At 36.2% G+C, this 19,578-nt stretch overlaps 1 protein-coding gene across 1 annotated transcript in view; it reads left to right on the top strand.

The window, feature by feature from the left end:
* Positions 1 to 3,376: 3,376 nt before the first annotated feature.
* The window catches only part of LOC102498329 (tRNA (guanine(10)-N2)-methyltransferase homolog), a gene marked incomplete at its 5' end in the record, with an annotated part of 31,419 nt that continues 15,217 nt past the window's right edge, over positions 3,377 to 19,578 (top strand). Inside the window, 5 exon segments of the mRNA XM_027766821.1 lie at positions 3,377 to 3,457; positions 4,525 to 4,689; positions 6,400 to 6,472; positions 6,594 to 6,725; positions 13,151 to 13,271. Coding sequence (XP_027622622.1) covers positions 3,377 to 3,457; positions 4,525 to 4,689; positions 6,400 to 6,472; positions 6,594 to 6,725; positions 13,151 to 13,271 — 572 coding nt within the window.

Raw genomic sequence — 19,578 nt, 5'->3', positions numbered from 1 at the left:
TGCACTGGAGAAACGGAGGAAGACAGAGAGACCCCCCCCCCCCAAGAGGGATGGCCACACTGCAGTCCCTTCTTCTCTGTTCTCCTCTTGGGATTTTGGGCATGCATTCACATGTACCTGGTTGAGTTTTAAGCCACCAGATCTGGGACTTGAACCATGGTTGACTACGTGGGAGTCCAGTGACATAACTGTTAGGCCATCTGCTGGTCCCTGCAGCTGTTATTAACTGAGCATACAGCTTTACTTACTTAATTTAGTTTAATTTGCTTAGTCAAAATTTTTACTTTTATTTCCAGTAGATAAGGTAATGGATATTTACTTGAACTGGTGGTGACCCCAAAGGGGGTAATAAGGTATAATGAAAAGAGCAGAGTGGTGTTTAAATCTTTACAGGCTTCTTACCTTGTCTGGGTCTCTGTTTCATCATCTCTGAATTGGTAATAGTAATACATTGTGAGAATTAAGTGAGGTAATGTATGTATATAATATTCTTAGGAAGTTGTCTGACATGTAGTAGACAGTGAACTGTAATTGTTGTCATTATTTTTTAGTTACTGTTTTGTTAAGAATTTAGATGTCTTTTTGGTGAAAGTAGGTAGATATAGCTAATATTAAATGGTGATGAAGAATTTGACCCTGAACTCATTATTCTAGCCCTCTCTTTGGCTAATTTCCACGATATTCATAATTTGTAACTCTTGGCAAAGTATGGCAGCAGACAAGTTGAGGCTTAAAATAATAGATCTCTAATTCTTTTTTATAATGAAAATAACTGGTACAAGTGCATGCCAGTGACTGTAAGCAGCACAGAGCTCCGCAGCCTTAGCTCTAAATCAGTCTTATTCTCCCAAGTCAGCAAGTTTCTATAGTACGAGAACCCATCCAGGAGACTAATGGATGTTCCTTGGGCTCAGCTACCTTCAGATGGCATGTAGATGGGAGGAAAGGAGCATAGCTGCTTTCTGAAATTTTGTCATTGTAAGATAACAGGCACAAGAGCCAGGTATTGGGAAACTGACCTAGTTGTGGAAGGGGGTCATGGGGAGAAAAGAGAAGGTTACGAGAGCGAGGTGGTAGATCCAGATAGGTCTATGTAATGGTCTGTGCTTCCCGCAACTCTCTGTAGGCCTTTTTCCTCAGTCCCACAGTTTGTCTAGTAGGATCTCGATTATCAGCAGTATTCAGGCTGCTAGTTTATTGAAATAGAGTTCTTTTCTAAAAAGGATAAGCCAGATGTCATTACCTCACCATTTTTCTTCCTTTTCTCCTTTTCTCTCAGCAAAACCAAAGCCCAGTCTCTCATTTCTCCACATTTGTAAAATCTTCTACCAGCTCTCTAAAGAAGAAAATCATGAATTAGTTTCTACATCGTAGAGGAAATTCTACTTGTTATTGTATTCTTTTGCCTGTACGGTGTTACCCTAACCTTAAAGGGGTTCCTAGTTAAGTAAATGAGAAACACTGAGTTGCTGGTCTAGATCACATAGTGGCATTTTCACTTCTGATAGCATAAAAAAGAATGAGTGAGTCACACAACCTGCCTCAATACCTCACCCTTCTTTTCAGCACTCTTGCTCCCATGAAAAGCTTCTAAGAAAACTCCAACTGAGGTATAACCGAATGCAAACATGATTTAATTTCATCAAAAGAACAACTGGATGATTCACAATGATTACCCAGTGACCAGTTCAGAGGGGCTAATTTATTATTTATTTATTTTTTAAATGAAAGCTTACAAGGCAAAGTGAAATATCAGATGCAGTCTAACAGATTATTCATCTCCTTTCAGCAGTGTACTGTAAATTGGGTCTTCTCAAAAGTCACTCTAACCAAATGGATAAGGTTCTGTTTAAGGAAGCACAGGAAAGCTTTTCTGTTCCCCTTGACAACTAGTTCTTCTAGGTGAGTATCTGCTTTAATTGGCAGAATTGTAGTAATTCCTCGTAATTTTGGTGAAGTGACTTTGTGAGTATTCCAAGTCATCACATGTAACACCTTGCCTCAGTCTGGACTGTTCCATGTCTAGAGTAAGAATTATGAGCCCCTTTTTTTTTTTTTTTTTTTTTTTTTATAACCTTACCTCTCACAGAAATGCTCTTGGTAGTTAGTGTGAAAGAGGACCTAGGTTTTGGTTTCTGCTGTACTTTTAGTCTTCCATTTCTCTGCTTCATGGGCTCCAATAGGAACTAGTCAGTTAATGTTATTTTCATGAGCAAGGTATTTTTTTAAGTCCATGTAACCTTGTGCTATGTTTTAAATGGCTGTGGAAGGAACATCATTAATTTATAGATCTTGACTATCTGCAGGCACTACCCATCTTAACTTCAGAGATTACATTTCAAAAGGGTATAAGGTAAAGAGCCTTAGTTCTTTTTCCCTTGACCAAGTCTGTGCATAGAGTGTAGTCTAAGAAAATATTTATTTTACCTTTATGAACAGCCCTTTCTACCAAACAGCTGATTAAGACTTGTTTAAGAACCAAAAACATTTTTATTTAGATACTTTAAAATGGGGAACTTCAATGAAAAATATAATTACTAAAAAGTTTTTTACCTTTGTGAAATTTTTCTTAAATTAAAAAATATGATTAGCTTTTATTTTAAAGTATTTCTTTTAAAAAGATCTTTATTAGGATTTTTCTTTGTGTGTAGGCTGGTCACATCTGTCAAATTAGTTTAGTCAAATTGTATTGGGACATTTATTCTTTCTTTGGTACAACGCTAAATTGAAAATAATTGTATTAATTATTTTTTGTGTGTTTGATGGTAGATATTAAGAAGCACATATTTATAGATTAAAATGAGATAATTACATGATTAGTTATAGGAATAACTACTTATCAAGATAATTGATTCTTACAAAAGTTAACATGTCTTACTATTTTAACTTGTAAGAATGTTTCACGTATTAGTTATGCCCTATTTCATTGCTTCAAATTCTGGATTTTAGCAGGATTGAAGTCCAATTGTCAGAATTTATTTATTGCCAGCTCTTTGTGTAAGGATTCTTATATGTTCATTTTTAAGAAAACAGCAAGGTTTTTTTGTATAGACCTTTGAAAATGAGATGAAAATGTCTCAGTATGCCAATGTGTTTTGACCATAAAAGCGAATTTCCCCTAAGCAGTGCTGTGTAAAGTAATTATGCCAGGGTATACATTACTACTTCATTTCCCTGCTTTGTGACCAATTTACTGAATGTAGCTGAGAGGGCTGTTGTTTCTTTTCTGAGGCTTGCTGTACATATGGCCAGGACCAATGTCATTCCGGGTTACTCCACCTTCATCTGGTTTATAAGACTGAGTCAAATTAAATAGGGGAAGAATCAAGAACCTGGGACTTTCTGGTTAACAGGTTGTAATTGTGTGATTTTTTAGGTGGCCTCCTGATAGCATCTGCTCATTTTGGTGCATATGTTTATGGGACAGACATAGACTACAACACAGTTCATGGCTTGGGTGAGTAGAGGTTATAGCCAGTGTCATAATCTTTGTTGTTATACCAGATAATGCTTTAAAAATAATAAAAGAGTTTTATGTGACATTATTTTAATATAAAATTACAAAATGGTTGTGGCCTCCTGATAGCATCTGCTCATTTTGGTGCATATGTTTATGGGACAGACATAGACTACAACACAGTTCATGGCTTGGGTGAGTAGAGGTTATAGCCAGTGTCATAATCTTTGTTGTTATACCAGATAATGCTTTAAAAATAATAAAAGAGTTTTATGTGACATTATTTTAATATAAAATTACAAAATTGTGACATCATTTTAGTTTTTTAATATCAAGAGTTCATTGGGTTTCTACTTTTTATGAAGTGGTCCAGTGTGAGCAAAAGATTGCCAAGAGGAAGACAAAGATGAAAGAGGAAAAACTCTTTCTCCAGAGAGATTTGTGTTCTTAGTGAGAGAGGTAAAAAAAAAAAAAATTTAAAAAAAAAAAAGCAAGCTAACTAAAATTATGAACTTAGGATTTGAAGAGAAAAAGTAGGAGAAAAGGTCAAGCCATTTTGTAACCAACATGTGTGATCATCTTTATATATAAATGAATTAATAAGTTATTATTTTAAAATAATTATTAATTTTATTTATTATTAATATTTTTTGATTTGCTATAGGGCATGCATACTCACCAGAGAAAGACAGAGAGAGAGAGGGAGAGAAAGTGAGAAAGCAAAGCACCAGGCGGTGGACTTGAGCTATAGCTGGATATGTGGGAATCCAGTTCCTTAACTACCACACCATCTACTGCTCCTGGAATTAGTGTTTTAAGGCAGTTTTACTTGAAAGGTGACAAAATCAGCTAGACATCAGTACATTTTGCTGTTCAAAATCTATTTTTAAGATGAGTTGAAGCAAAAATAATTGTTTACTTGTATACATAAAATTAAGACTCAAAATGAAAGCAAATTTTTAAGTATGTGAGTTAGATGATTTAAAACTTTACTTTTAACTAAACAATAGGAGGTAAGGATGCTCTGTTTGATCCATACTTTATATCTCCATTTCCTTTCTTTCCAGGAAAGGCCAGTAGGAAAAACCAGAAATGGAGAGGACCCGATGAAAACATCAAGGCAAATCTTCGCCAATACGGTTTAGAGAAGTACTACCTTGATGTCCTGGTCTCAGATGCATCTAAGCCTTCCTGGAGGAAGGGCACATATTTCGATGCAATCATCACTGATCGTAAGTTTATTTTTGTACCAATGTAGGCATAGGATTAATTTCTTGAAGTCATTTACATTTAAAGTACAAGATTTAAAAACACATACACAATATGCCAGCCCATGCTAATATTCCTCCCACCCTAAATTTATATAGTGAAGAGAAAATTGTGAATGTAGGGCAGTTTACCAGTGTAACTAAGTTAGTAGGGGATTTTTTTTTAAAGCAAATATATTGGCTTGCCAACTATTCTCAGATTTTCATTAACTTGATACCCATTTTTCCCTTAAGCTTATGTATTTTTTTGAGGCTTTGTTAAGGTTTTTTTTTTAAAAAAATTATTTTATTTTATTTCATTTCATTTTATTTATTGTTATTATTTTTAGTTTATTATAGGGCATATGTGCTCACTAGAGAGAGACAGAGAGATAGTGAGAGAGAGGGAAAGTGAGAAAGTAAGCCACCACATCTAGGACTTGAACCACGGTCAGTCACATGAGAATCCAGTGCCTCAACCACCATGCTACCCTTCTGGCCCCTTGTTAAAAATTCATTTGCAATTATGGTATCATTTTATAAAGAAGAGTTTCAAATAGTACACGATTCTTCATGTGTAAGATTTTGTGTTCTCGTAGTGCCTGTTTTCACTAGTATCTCATTTTTCAAGTTATAAGGGATTTGAGGTTCTATAAACCACACAGTTTGTGAACCTGTGGAGCTTCAGGAATATGTATGAGAACTTATTTAGCCATGCCTCTTGAAGTCTTGGGCTTTGTAGGTAACCTATCTAAGAATAGATCTACCTTTTCTGTAGTATTTGAAAATATATGTATACATAGAGGCAAATCCTTCTGTTAAACCCTTCTGTCTCAGTCCTCCTTTGTTCTTTTGTAACTTAGATGTGTGTGTGTATGTGTGTTGAAGAATTATTTAACTTTATTCATTTATTTTAATTTGACTAGAGAGGGACACACACACACACACATGAGAGAGAGAGAGAGAGAAAGAGAGATTGAGAGAGAAAGTGAGGAAGCAAGCTGCCAGGTCCGATACTCGAACCGGGTTGGCCACATGGGAGTCCAGTGCCTTTAACCACCACCCCACCTGCTGGCCCAGATAGTTTTAAATCTAACAAAAGAGAAGTTATCAAGGCATTAATTATAATATCAGTGTGGATATGTTTAATAAAAATTGGGTGACTTTTTATTTAGTTATTTGCTTTATTATTTGCTCTTCCACTCTGTGTATATATTTATGTAAAAATGCATATATTTTTTTTTCTGTCAACTGGAGAGTAAGTTGCACACCTTGTGGCCTTTTATCCCTGTAATTCAGTGTGTATTTCCTAAGAAGAGGGATACTCTTTTAGATAGCTAAACTAGTTATCAATTTCAGTAAATTGATACAATAATTTAATTTACAGTGTTTTTTTGGTCCACTTTCATCAGTTGACTGGTATATTGTATAGCTTATTTTTTCCCTCTACTACTCTAGTGTAATATCTTTTGGGATTCTTTTAATTTGTAACACTTGTACTACCGTTCTATGTCTTTTTTAACGTTCACATTTTCAAAGAACGGAGTCTCTCGCTCTTTTGTTATGTATTCCCAGCTAAAATGGTGCACAGGTGCTAGGTGTCCTTCTCAGGGGGTCCCATTCAGAGGTGCTTGCTATCTATCTGTCCTTCGCTAGTGATCATTTGACTTTTGACTATCTGTATTACCTGTCCAGCTCCATATGGTATCAGAGAATCTACAAGAAGAACAGGTTCTCAGAAGGAAATACCAAAGGGGATGGAAAAATGGTAAGTGAGATTTAAATTTGATGTGATACTACTTTGTTAAGGAATATGTTGCTTCTTTTTAGTTAACTTAAGCAGTCTTAACGTTTTGTAGTGATCTTAAAATTTTGTTTTCTTCCCGTAGTCCAGAAAGCCACGTTCCTGTTTCCTTGAGTTATCATCTGAGCGATATGTTTTTTGACCTGTTAAACTTCGCAGCTGAGACCCTGGTCTTTGGTGGACGACTAGTCTATTGGTTACCAGTCTATACCCCAGAGTATGTAATCGGAACTTTTAATTTCATTATTCTCATTGAATTTGTACATCTAGCATATTTTTTCCTTATTTCTAATTGTATTCAAGGTCTCTTTGTATTTAATGTGTATTGATTGCTTTAGTTTACCTACATATATGTATAGAAAAATACCCTTTTAGTGATTGAATTGTTTTGACTTTTTAATTTAATATCAAGGGTTGGCATACCATAACTTGTGGACCAGATGTGGTCCTCAGCCTGTTTTTGTAATATCATTGATCTAAGACTTGTTTTTACATTTTTAAAGGGTTTTTTGAAACACATACACATGTACACACACACACACACACACACACACACACACACAAGAATAAATATTAGAAACATGTTTATGATCCACACAATCTAAAATATTTACTCTGTGGCCCTTTATAATAAAAAAGTCCCCATTGTTAGTCCCCTCTATATTGCACAGTTAACAGAGTGTCTGGTACATCACAGCAGCTTAATAACTGTTTTACCAATATACAGACATAGATAATTTTCAACAACTTACCTGAATGATTCAGGTAACTTCTAATGCTAGCCTTAGTATATATTGGTTGTTATGATTACCTTAAGTAAAATAAGTCTTTTTAAAAAGCTGTGGAGAGACCAGCAGTTAGCATAATGGCTATGTCGTTGGACTCCCATGTAGTCAACCACAGTTCAAGTCCCGGACCTGGCGGCTTAAAATCACGCCGGGCGCATGTGTGTGCGTGCCCAAGATCCCGAGAAGAGAATGGAGAAGGGATTGTGGCGCGGCCATCCTCCCTGGGGGGTGATTTCTTGCTTTCTGTCTACCTGTCTCTGTCTTTCTGGTGAGCGCATGCACCCTATAGCAAAAACCTCTCCAAAAAAAAAAAAAAAACAAAACTAAAAGCTATGGAGATGTACAATGAATGAATGTAAATAAGAAATCACAAAATGAAATTAAAAAAAATAAAAGCTAAGACCAAAATGAAAACTATGCATGTTTTTGAAGCCCCAATTATATTTAACATTGTTGGTTTTATTATTTGGTAACTATTAACAGAGCTACGTACATCAACAGTGAAAAACAAAACATTTGAACAAGATGGGATATTTAGTTTAGAGTCCTTCTACATGTATCTGTTAGCATTCTATAAAAGAGAGCTTTCTCTTATCCCTAATTTATTTATTCACTTATTCAAGAGGAGAGTTTTAAACGTCACGTTTCTCTATGTGTAACTTTCGTGTTTTTGTATAATAGGATGGAGTTACAGACTTGTATATTATTGGGAAAGTCATTATGCTTTTCTGTATAGAAAACCATAGAAAGATATGCCATGACTTTCCCAATGAGCTAATTTATATTGGGTTATCATTTTTTGCTATAACTTTTGTTGCTCAAATTGCCTCAGAATTGACCAGTGAGAGTCCCTCTGAACTGACTTCTCTGTTCTTTTGTAATATCTTCATTTGTTGTATACTTCATTACTTTCTAGCATATCTGACTGCTACTAGTTTGTGATTTTGTTTTTCTTTCTTTTTTATTGTTAGAGATCACATGAATGTGCCAGAGAGAGTCAAGGAGAGAGAGAGCTAGGAAGAGGGAGAAAGCACCCCACCATGGGCACGATCATGCCACCATCTGTTCTCCATTTCCCCATCCTTTCAAACCACAGTCGACTGTGGGGTCCCTTAACAGTCAGACTCCAAAGCTGGCCCATGTAGTTTATTATTTAATGATCACAGTAATTACATGGTTAAGAATTTCTTATGGAATTCTGCTTTGGCCTTCACAGCATGGATGTGGACCTCGAGTGGGAGTGACGGTGGATGCAGAAAGAACAGACAGACACATGAGTAGAAAAAAGCAGGGATCAGGTAGTCAGGGCATCTTTGATGGAGATTTCCATAACAATGAGCCTTTCTCAGGTTTATTCTTTTATATAGCAATCAGGAGGAAGAAACCAGGTATTTTCCGTTGTAGACTGCGGCTGGGGAGCTTTTGCTTGCCCTGTAGCGTCGGCACAAAGACCATATCTGTTTAAAGGTTGCTAGTGGCTTGTCGAGATCTGGCTGCTCCCTACAGAATTCTTTTATTTATTACTTTTTAAAAATTTTTAGCATCCCCTCCACAACTGGGTATGGGGATGGGCACATTGCATTTCCTCCTTCTGCATTCTCCTTTTGAGACTTTCAGTATGCATGCAGACATACTCAGCACCTCTCAAGTTGCCAGTCAGGAACTGGAACTGCTCAGTAGACAATGAAGTATCGACCTACCCCAACCCCCATGCCACTGGCTGGTCTACCTTTAAAAAAAAATTTTTTTTTTTTAACTTGCCAGAGGGTGTGTTTATTTTTCAGAGAAGGGAAGAAAGAGAGAGGAGTAAGAAAGCATCTGCTAATGAGATGTGGCACACCACAATCCTTTCGTTTCCCTTTCTAATCTTGTCAGGATTTGGGGACATGCATGCACATGTGCCCAGCATGTTTCTCCAGCTGCCTGGGCCAGGACTCGATCTATGTGGTCAGTCATGTAAGATCTGACTCACTTAAACTACTACACCATTAATTGTGGTATTAAAATAGTGAACTTCATGGTGGCTCAGGTTAGTGAAGAAAATGTGTTTTCCATCTCTAGACTAGAAAACAGGAAAAAGTGATTCCTTAAAACTGTTTTTAGTAAGTGTTCCAATCAATACAAAAATCTGTTTCTCAAATGGGAGATGAAATTTGGTGACATGTGGAAAGTAATTGAGGCATGAAGATTCACAGGAAAATGAGTGACTGTCAAAACTGATTCATTAAAAAGGTAGGGGATCTCTCCACATAATTATTTTTGCTTCTTTTTTTAATTGGAGATACCTGTATATCATGTAATTCACCCTTTTAGAGTGTACAGCTGTAATTTTTAGCATATCCACAGAGTTGTGTAGTCATCACTATTATTTAATTCTAGAACATTTTCATCACCCGTCCAGAAACTCCATACACGTTAGCAACCACCACCCTTCCTGCACTGCCAATCACTTATCTCTGTGGGTTTGCCTATTCTGGCTATTTAGGTTGGGTACTGTATTATCATAACAGTCCAAAGAACAGTTATGTCTTCTATTTGACAGTTTACGAACAGTGCATTGATGTGAAATATACTAGTAAATGTACAGTGAAGAATTTTTTTTAACTGCTATGTAAAATTGTTATGGTATGATATTTTGGGAATATTCTGTTAAGTTGATTGGCTCATTACTATAATTAATTAGTGATTAAAAAGATGGCCCTTAATATTGGGTTGTCAGAAAAGTCATGACACATTTTTGCATAGAAAAATATGTCATGACTTCTCTGACGACCCAGTAATAATGATGGCCCGAATGATGGCCCTTCATTCTTAAAAGATTAAGTTGAAAAGGTAATATAAAGCATACAAATACATTGTTCTTCTACTAAGCCAAATGTGGCAACTGAGTTTCAGCAGTTTAGCATCATTCATGTCATAAATATTATGTTTATTAAAATTGTATTGGTTTTATACTTACAGATTTGATTTATAAATTTGTTACAGATTTTGTAGTCCTATTAAGTATATAATCATGAGGAATTTTTATGTAATTTATGTTTGTGCATATGTAAGTAGCATTTTAATAAAAGACTTTAAGTTAGTCTACCAGGAAATTAAAAAAAAAAAAAAAAAAAACCTTTTCATTCAAATAGGGTACATGACTAAGTTTCACAATCACTATGACAGGCAACTAAAGATCCCGCTGTGGCTTAAGGTTAAGACTATATCTTTTCTCTGTTACTACTTTTTGTTTTATTCTCAACCATGATGTAGAATGTATTCCTTCAAGGGGGCTAAAAAGGTGGCTCCGCAGTGAAACTCGATGCTCTGTGAGACTGGCCCACATGGGAAGGTTATGAGTTTGCATGTGGCGGCCTTCCTGTGTATGCTAGGCATGCATGTGCCTGTGATCATGGCTTGGCTGAGGTCGCGGGTGGATTGTGGGATTATGGCCCTGTTAGGGATACTCTCTCTCTCTCTCTCTCTCTCTCTCTGTGTCTCTCTCTCTTTCTCACTTGCTCATGGGAGAAATAAATAACCTTTAAAAAAGAGAATGTATTCTTTCAGATCATAAATGCTGTGTGTGACGATTACAAATTTCATATCCAACTAAGTTATAAGAAATACATTTCCGATTATATTATTCAACATTAAACATTATTTGGATTGGGGGATTATGGCCCTGAGGGATACTCTCTCTCTCTCTCTCTCTCTCTCTGTGTCTCTCTCTCTTTCTCACTTGCTCATGGGAGAAATAAATAACCTTTAAAAAAGAGAATGTATTCTTTCAGATCATAAATGCTGTGTGTGACGATTACAAATTTCATATCCAACTAAGTTATAAGAAATACATTTCCGATTATATTATTCAACATTAAACATTATTAGGGTGATATCTAACATGGTCATTATTTGCTAAAATGTTCTAAGCAAGGAGTCAGAGAATGACTTCAAGAGAATTCCTTCCACTGATAATAAAGTGAAGTGTATTATGAGTATTGCTTGGTAAGTGACTGATGAAGGTTTTGCGCATGTGGTTGAGGTAGGGAGGGAGAGCTTATTGAAGATCGGCGAGATGTAGAAGTCAGTGAAAGAGTGGTGCTGAAGCCGGTGTTGATGCATTCGAACAGCTTCCCAGAGATTGGTCCTTTACAGGGAATACTCATCAGCACCTTTTCTATTTTGGGTGAGAGCTTTGAGATTACTCATTCGTGTTTGTGAAGACTATCCGGAAAGGCATACAGATTTGCAAAGGAAAAATAAGAACTGACAATCACAATGTTTTTATTTGTTTATTTATTTATTTTTACTTTAATTGTCAGAGGATGTATGTACCTGTGTACTTACCAGGAGAAAGGGAGAAAGAAGGAATGCACATGTGTGTGTGTGTGTGAGAGAGAGAGAGCGGGCGAGCGAGCGAGAGCGAGCAAGCATCCCTGATGAAGTGTGGTCACACTGTAATTCATTTTCCTCCACTTTTTCATCCCATTAGAGTTCTGAGCACACACCCAAACAAGCCTGGTGTGTTTTTCAAGTAGCTGAGCTAGAATTTAGACTGTGGTTGGTTATGTGGATCCAGTTCCCAAGGCACAGTGCATAGTCACTGCACTACCGGACCAGCCCAATCACAGTGTCGTTAAAGTTCCCATGCCTCTTGAGCCTTCTTCTCTATTATTATTCCACATTCTGCTCCATAGCTGTTTCCCTCAAGTCTCTCCTGTTTCTTCTGCCAAGATTGCTGCTAACAACCTGTTAGACACCAGATTCTGAACTACTGCAGCCTGCCTGTTCTGCTTTCTAGCTGCCACCCTCGTCTCCATCCCTTCAGAGCATCCGCTGTGCAACACTCCCCACACTCACTGTCTTTGCTGCAGTTTTATTTCTTGGTTATGCGACCTGAAGACTGGTATCATCTGGAATGTTTATTTGTTTATTTTAGTTTATTTGAATAATTTTACAAATAATTTTAATCCCGTATTTACAAAGTTAATAGAGTTCTCGAGATGTCATGAACATTTTGCAGAGGCATTTCATGTTATACGGGAAAGTATATGTTATAGTGGACTTTAGGTATTTATTAAAATCTTCAAATGAGTTGGTTTCTCATGAAAGTCAAGGAGTTTGCAGAGTGTGTTCCTGTTTTATCTGCTCTTGTGGGATCCTTTAGCATGAATCATCATTTTGTATTTTTGTGGCATAAATGTTTGGTATTCTTTAATAAAACATATTTTTGGAGCCAGCAGGTGGTATAGAGGTTAATTTGCTGGACTCCTACATGACTGACTGGTTTGAGTCTTGGTCAGCAGCTTGAAAACACTCTGGATGCTTGTGCATGTGTGCTCAAAATCCCAAGAGGAGAATAGAGGAAAAGGGATTGCAGTGTGGCCATCCCTCCAGGGGGTGATTTTTCACTTTCCCTTTGTCTGTTTCTCTCTATATATTTATATATAAATATATAAGTTTTAAAAAATTCTCTATCTTATTCTGAAGGTAAAATAATTAAACTGTCACTTTTTTTGGATATGCTAATATTATTAACATACCTTTGTTTTTTGAAATACAGGTAGATTATTTATGAATTATATGAGAGCACTTCAAAAAGTTCACAGAAAGATGGAATTAAAGTATGAGTTTATTTTGGTGCAAAATATTTTTAAGATCTATGCATGATTTTTTTCATAATACACATTTTTCATGAAAAAAATAGAAATGGTCTTCTTTTTGAAGACCTCTGATATGGGCAGTTAGTATATGTGAAATGTAACAACATGGCATGTGTGGGAGGCTATCCCACACCACACTGGATAACCCCATATAACAACTGTGTGTGAGCTGCACACATGAGTCTTCCTAACAGCTATTCTGTCTTCAGATACACTGAGGAGATGGTACCCTCGCACCCATGCCTGAAACTCATTAGCAACTGTGAGCAGAAGCTTTCGAGTCACACATCAAGGCGCCTGATCACAATGGAGAAGGTGAAGGAATTCGAGGTAAATCACTGTAGTATATTTAGGATACTTCTTAGACAAATCGAAAGTAGATTTTTCTTAATAGTTTTTCTATAACAGTTTAGTATTAAGTCTTTTATTTTAAAAAAATGACTGAGGAATTAAGAAAGAGGCAGAAATTGAAGATATTTGTGATGTTTGGCTGGGGTTTGGAGGGAAGAATAGGATATGGAAGTTGGATAGAAGAATAGAAATGGAAGCTTACTAACTTCTTAGTAAGCTTTATATGGCATCCTTATTACTAACTCATTTATAAAACAGAGTACTCTTAAACAACTATTGTCTAACCAGCAATCTCCTACTTACTACTTTCCTACAGAAGTAGAACCTACTTGATTGCAGACTGTAGAAGAGATTGTGTTGCTTTATGTAAGGGAGAAAGTACAATTCCCCATCCAGAGCCTAACATGTGTTGTCTGTCTTGATCACTTTCTCTCTCTTATCCCCCTACACACATGCAGTTCTTTTAAGCTTGAGAAGAAAGAACAAAGCATCTGTTATATTATATCCAGATCGGAATTGATATGAATAGTGCCTCATAATGGAACTTAATTAAATCTACAAAATGCTCTTTGGACTGTAGTTATTTTTATTTATTTATTTATTTATTTATTTATTTATTTATTTATTTATTTTGAGAGGTTTTTGCTGTAGGGCGCATGCGCTCGCCAAACAGACAGAGACATAGAGACAGAAAGCGAGAAATCACCCCCCAGAGGGGATGGCCATGCCACAGTCCTTTCTCCTCCAGTCTCCTCTTGGGATCTTGGGCACGCACGCATACGCGCCCGGCATGAGTTTTAAGCCACCGGGTCCGGGACATGAACCGCGGTTGACTACGTGGGAGTCCAACGACACATTATGCTAACTGCTGGTTCCCTGGGCTGTAGTTCTGTGAATTGACAACCAAAGTGCTTCCAAAATCACTGAAAGCCTAGATGAGCCCAAGCTTTACATTGGATTTGCAGGGCATGCAGAAGAACAGGGTGTGGTCTATCTGAAGATTTTGTCACCCCCGTCTCTGCTGTGCATTTGCTTCATTTTCATCTACTTCACCTCTTACCAGTTGTTTCACTGTGATGAAAACTAATGTTTGTATATGCTTTTGGCATGTATGTATATGCTAAAGGCACTGTATGTACATATATTTTATTGTCACAGCATGTGTGCACCTATCAGAGAGAAAAAGGAAGAGACAGGGAGATGAAGAAAACACACCCACACACACCCTTTGGAGCATGTGTTACAATACCTCTCTTCCATTTCCCCATTCTGTTGGGAATGCTTTTTTTTTTTTTTTTGGGGAGAGATTTTCACTGTAGGGCGCGTGCGCTCGCCAGACAGACAGAGACATAGAGACAGAAAGCGAGAAATCACCCCCCAGGGGGGATGGTCACGCCGCAATCCCTTCTCCTCCATTCTCCTCTCGGGATCTTGGGCACGCACGCATACACGCCCAGCGTGAGTTTTAAGCCACCGGGTCCGGGACATGAACCGCGGTCGACTACGTGGGAGTCCAGCGACATAGCCATTACGCTAACTGCTGGTTCCCGGGAATGCTTTTATAAGCTGCTGGCACTGGGATTTGAACTGCAGTCAGCCATGTGGGATCCAGCTGCCTTATCCATTAGACTGTTGACCATTAGCTGGCCTTGCATATGTGATTTTATATCTTTTCTTTTCTTATTCTTGACCTTTGTATTTCTGTTGGGTGGTCAGAAAAGTCATGATGTATTTTTCTGAATTTTTCTACACAAAAACGTGTCATTACTTTTCCAACAATCCAATATTTGTTGTCTCTAATTTTGACCCATATTACCATACATCTTGTTTATACTGATGATCTCTTAACATATCTCTATTCTTCACACTCTAGTTCTTATCTGTTAAATGAATCATCTTAGAACACTGCACTCATTATATCATGTCTTTATGCAAAAATGTGACTCATTTTTACTTCTGAATATTGTTCAGAATTTTCAGTGTGATATAAACTATCCTCAGTAATTAGGCTTCAATATCAGGAACTTTAGAAAGTTTACTATATACATAAGTAAGTATCTGATTGATACCGATATCCACTTTAAAAATCACTATATCTCCACAACACACACTTACATCACTGGACTCCCACATAACTGACTCTGGTTTGAGTTCTGGACCCAATGGTTTGAAACTCACACCAGGCACGTGTGTACGTATGCCCAAAATCCCAAGAGGAGAATGGAGGAGAAGAGATTGTGGCATGGCCATCCCCCCAGGGATGATTTCTTGCTTTCTATCTCTCTGGTATATGCACATGCCCTATAGCAAAAAATCTCCCTTTAAAAAAAAAAAAAAAAAGTGTGTGTGTGCTCACTCGAGGTAGTCATTTAAAAATCAAATTACTAGAAGTTTATATTCAAATGACAGATATCCTTGGGGTAGTGCCTTTGTATTCATTCTATTTATGTCATAATTATTTAATATGTTCTTAAAACTTATCTTTTAGATTTACCTTTAAAGAAAAAAATATATACTGAACAGTTATTTTGCTTTATGGTAATATCTTTTCTTCAAATGATATTACTTGACTTTGCTGCCTACATTATAAACCAGACCAATTATTTAATAGAGTCATTTGGGAAATTAAATCTTGTTTCAAGGATCATGGTTTACCATCAAACATCCAAAATATTCAGAAATCCCAAACTGATGATTTCCAAATTGATTTACACAGTGACAGCCTTCCAGAGTGAAAATTTCAAATGACCAACATTTATTTGGATTTACAGTAGAAGATTTTTACATCAATTTAAAGCTCAGTTGCTTAAAAATTGTCTTACTCTAAAACACAGCTCATATGTTGCTTGATTTCTACTGTATCTGAATACTTCTGCACCTACAAGCTAAGTTGTTCACCAAGAGTCATTTGTGATGTTCCCAGAACTATTTATGCCAGTTACATTTTTTATAATTATGTAATCTAATTGAATGCTGGTTAGACCAGTGACATAAGCCAAAACTGGAGATCTTTGTAGGTCTTGACTTTATATCAAAAGATTGGCAAGTGAAGATATAATTTTTTTAAGTTAAAATAAGTTTAAGATATTTATATAGCACTTTGATTTTTTTCCTGCTTTGAATGAGTTTTTAAAATTGACCATCTGTGTTAGTCTATTTGGACTGCCATAACAGAACACCACAGACTAGGTGGTTTAATAATTGAAATTAATTTTCTTGCAGTTATGGAGGCAGAGTTGGCTTCTGATGAGACCTCTCTTCCTGGCTTGCTGATATCCTCCTTTTTGCTGTGTCCTTGTATGGCCTTTCCTTTTTGTTTCTACACTCCTGGTGTCATCTTTTATTAATTTTATAAGGACACCAGTCTTGTGGGATTAAGACCTCACCCTTATGACCTAATTAAATCATAATTACTTTCTTAAAGGCTCTATCTCCAAATGCAATTGAATAAGAGGGCTTCAACATATGAATTTTAGGACAGGGACACAAGTAACACCATAACACTAATAGTCACCAATACTTGTTACATTGAATATGAGGCTTCTGTGAGAGCAGGAACTTCCAACCTCCAGACTCCAGATGGATGCTGGGCGAACTAGCCAGCAAGGCTTCATCAGTGTTTGCAGCCACTCCCCATTGCTTGCATTGCTTCCTGGACTAAACTTCCTGTAGGGTCAGTGGTGGCATTAGATTCTTATGGGAGTGCAAACCCGATTGTTGTGTGATTGTTTCACTGTATGTTTCATTGTATATTCAATGTGTTATTGGAGGAAATAGGGATGTGGTACACTTGGATCATCCTGACACTACCCCACCTCCCCTAGGTTTATGTAAGAATTATCTTCTACAAGGTTGGTCCCTGAAGCTAGGAAGGTTGGGGATTGCTGTGTTAGAGCATCATTTTTTTTCCTTCTCTTCTAGTCAGTTCTTATTTTGTGGGAAGTGAAGTGTTTGGGAATTCAAGCAGTAGTATTATAGCTCTTAGAAATCATAGCATTTAATATTAATCATTTGAGTTAGTAATAATAATGACAGCTAACATTTATGTGCCAGGCACATGAGTAATACATGTCAAAAGCAGAATTACTACCTGTAGATATTTGTAGTTTTATGTTTTGACATTAGAAAGTAAAGTAAATGACATCAGCATTCTTTATTGTGTAGCCTCCATATGTAGTATTCTAAACAATGGGAAAGCAAACATCATGCAGAAAAGACTTTAGTAATTAATGGGGCCAGGATAAATCAGCCATTTCAATTTTAATTGAAAAAATAAAAAAAATTAGATAGATTGTGGACAACTTTATCTTTGCTTTCTCTGAGTTTAGTTTAAGACAGAAAATCTAGCACCTTCCCCTACCCCCACATACACACCAGATTTATAATATTTCTGTATGGAAATATATTTTAAATTAAAAAATAGGCTATTAAGAATTTTGGTTTTATGTTAAAATAATAAGTAAAGCCACTCATCTTTGGTATTTTTAAACTTATAAAAGGCAGTGTTAATTTTCGTTTGGTTTCCTTTTATCATTTTACTTTTGTTCTTTTTAAATTGATTTTAAAAACAAGGAAAAGTCTAGACCGCTACTAATTTTTGAAATGCCCTCCTCTTTTTATAAGACCAGATTTAATCAGTGAGTTTAAGCTGGTATGGCGTTTGCTATAAATGAAAATATGTTCTTGTGTTAAATGAATCATGCTTGGTTTTTAATTAATAGCTTCATTTCTACCTTCTGTTTGTGTGGAAAGGAGTGTATATAATTGCAGCAAGATCCCAATCCTTTATAATGCAAGTGATGACATAAAATTGTCAAACAGTTCTCATACTCATCTGACAAATTATTCTTGGACTTGCTCAGCATTGTTGATTTTGGCAATGGAAGACTATTAATTTTAGGTTTTTGCACTTTTGTATACTGTGTCGCTTCACTTTTGATTTGTCACTTGTTAGGTTTAACTTCAGTATAACATCTGACCCACTTGATATGTTGTTTAAAGTGCTCTCTCCCTCCCCTTTTAAAATGTAAATGTAAGTTATGCAAAACTTACCTACATATTGTGGATACTTAATATAATTTCGTGTATTTGTGTTATTGACTGTAAGAAAATTCTTGATAAACATGCTAAAATTATGAAAATGCCTTGTAAAAAGGACCAGTTTTTTGTTACTATTCCCTGAGGATATATTGTGAAAGCAAAGTGAATGAAAAGTAATACTTTATGATACTTTATTGTTTACCAAGCTTTCCTGTATACTATACCTTATTATTTTGTCCATTTTAGGGATGAGGAAGTAGCTTAGGCCTATCCTAGTCTATTTATTTATTTGTGTACACACACACACACAGACTCACATACCACACACACACACACACATATACACACATACATACATATATGTACATATCACATACATATATACATACATATACATATGTAACTACAGAGTTGGCCAGAGCAGATTAGAAGATGTGTATTATGTTTTCCATGGAAATCATTTAAAAAAATACTTCCCTGGGGACCAGCAGATAACATAATGGCTATGTCACTGGACTCCCATGTAGTTGACCATGGCTCGAGACCCGGACCTGGTAGCTTAAACTCATGCTGGGTGTGTATACACGTGCATACACAAGATCCCGAGAGAAAAACAGAGGAGAAGGGATTGCAGCATGGTCATACCCCCCTCGGGGGTAATTTCTCGCTTTCTATATATGTCTGTTTTTCTGGTGAATGCACGTGCTCTATAGCAAAAACCTCTCAAAGAAAAAAATGAAACTTCCTTCAGTCTTTTCTACCACAATCTATTGTAGACAAAGTAGTCCTTTTCAAATTTTTCTTGAAGCCTCTTTTTAAATAAAATCACATAACCTTTATAGTTTAGTCTATGATGGATACTTATTTAAATATAAAAAATTGTTTTCTATTACCATGGCACCAGATGGACCATTTTATGCAATATTCATTTTGTAGCTTGTTTACTTGATACCCTAAACTCCTAAATATAGGTGAGTTTGATTCTTGATACTATTGGACTGTTGTAAAATTCATGACATATTTTTGCCAAGAAAAACATGGAAAAATACATCATGACTTTCCTGACAACTCAATATATGGAGAGTCATTTAAACTAAAGTTATGATATTGTGTAAATCAGTTGTCTTTTTTTTTTTTTTTAATATAGCTACCCAACATAGTTCAGATGATTTAAAATAGGGACTATTTGAAGGTCACAGTGGCAGGTGATGAAAGTTTATGTAATTTTTTTATTTTTTATTGAATG

Source organism: Tupaia chinensis, unplaced genomic scaffold (assembly GCF_000334495.1).
Source record: "Tupaia chinensis unplaced genomic scaffold, TupChi_1.0 Scaffold143711_1, whole genome shotgun sequence".
NCBI classification, from domain to species: Eukaryota; Metazoa; Chordata; class Mammalia; order Scandentia; family Tupaiidae; genus Tupaia; species Tupaia belangeri.
Note: the sequence above shows the minus strand (reverse complement) of the source record. Positions and strands in the feature narration are given on the sequence as shown.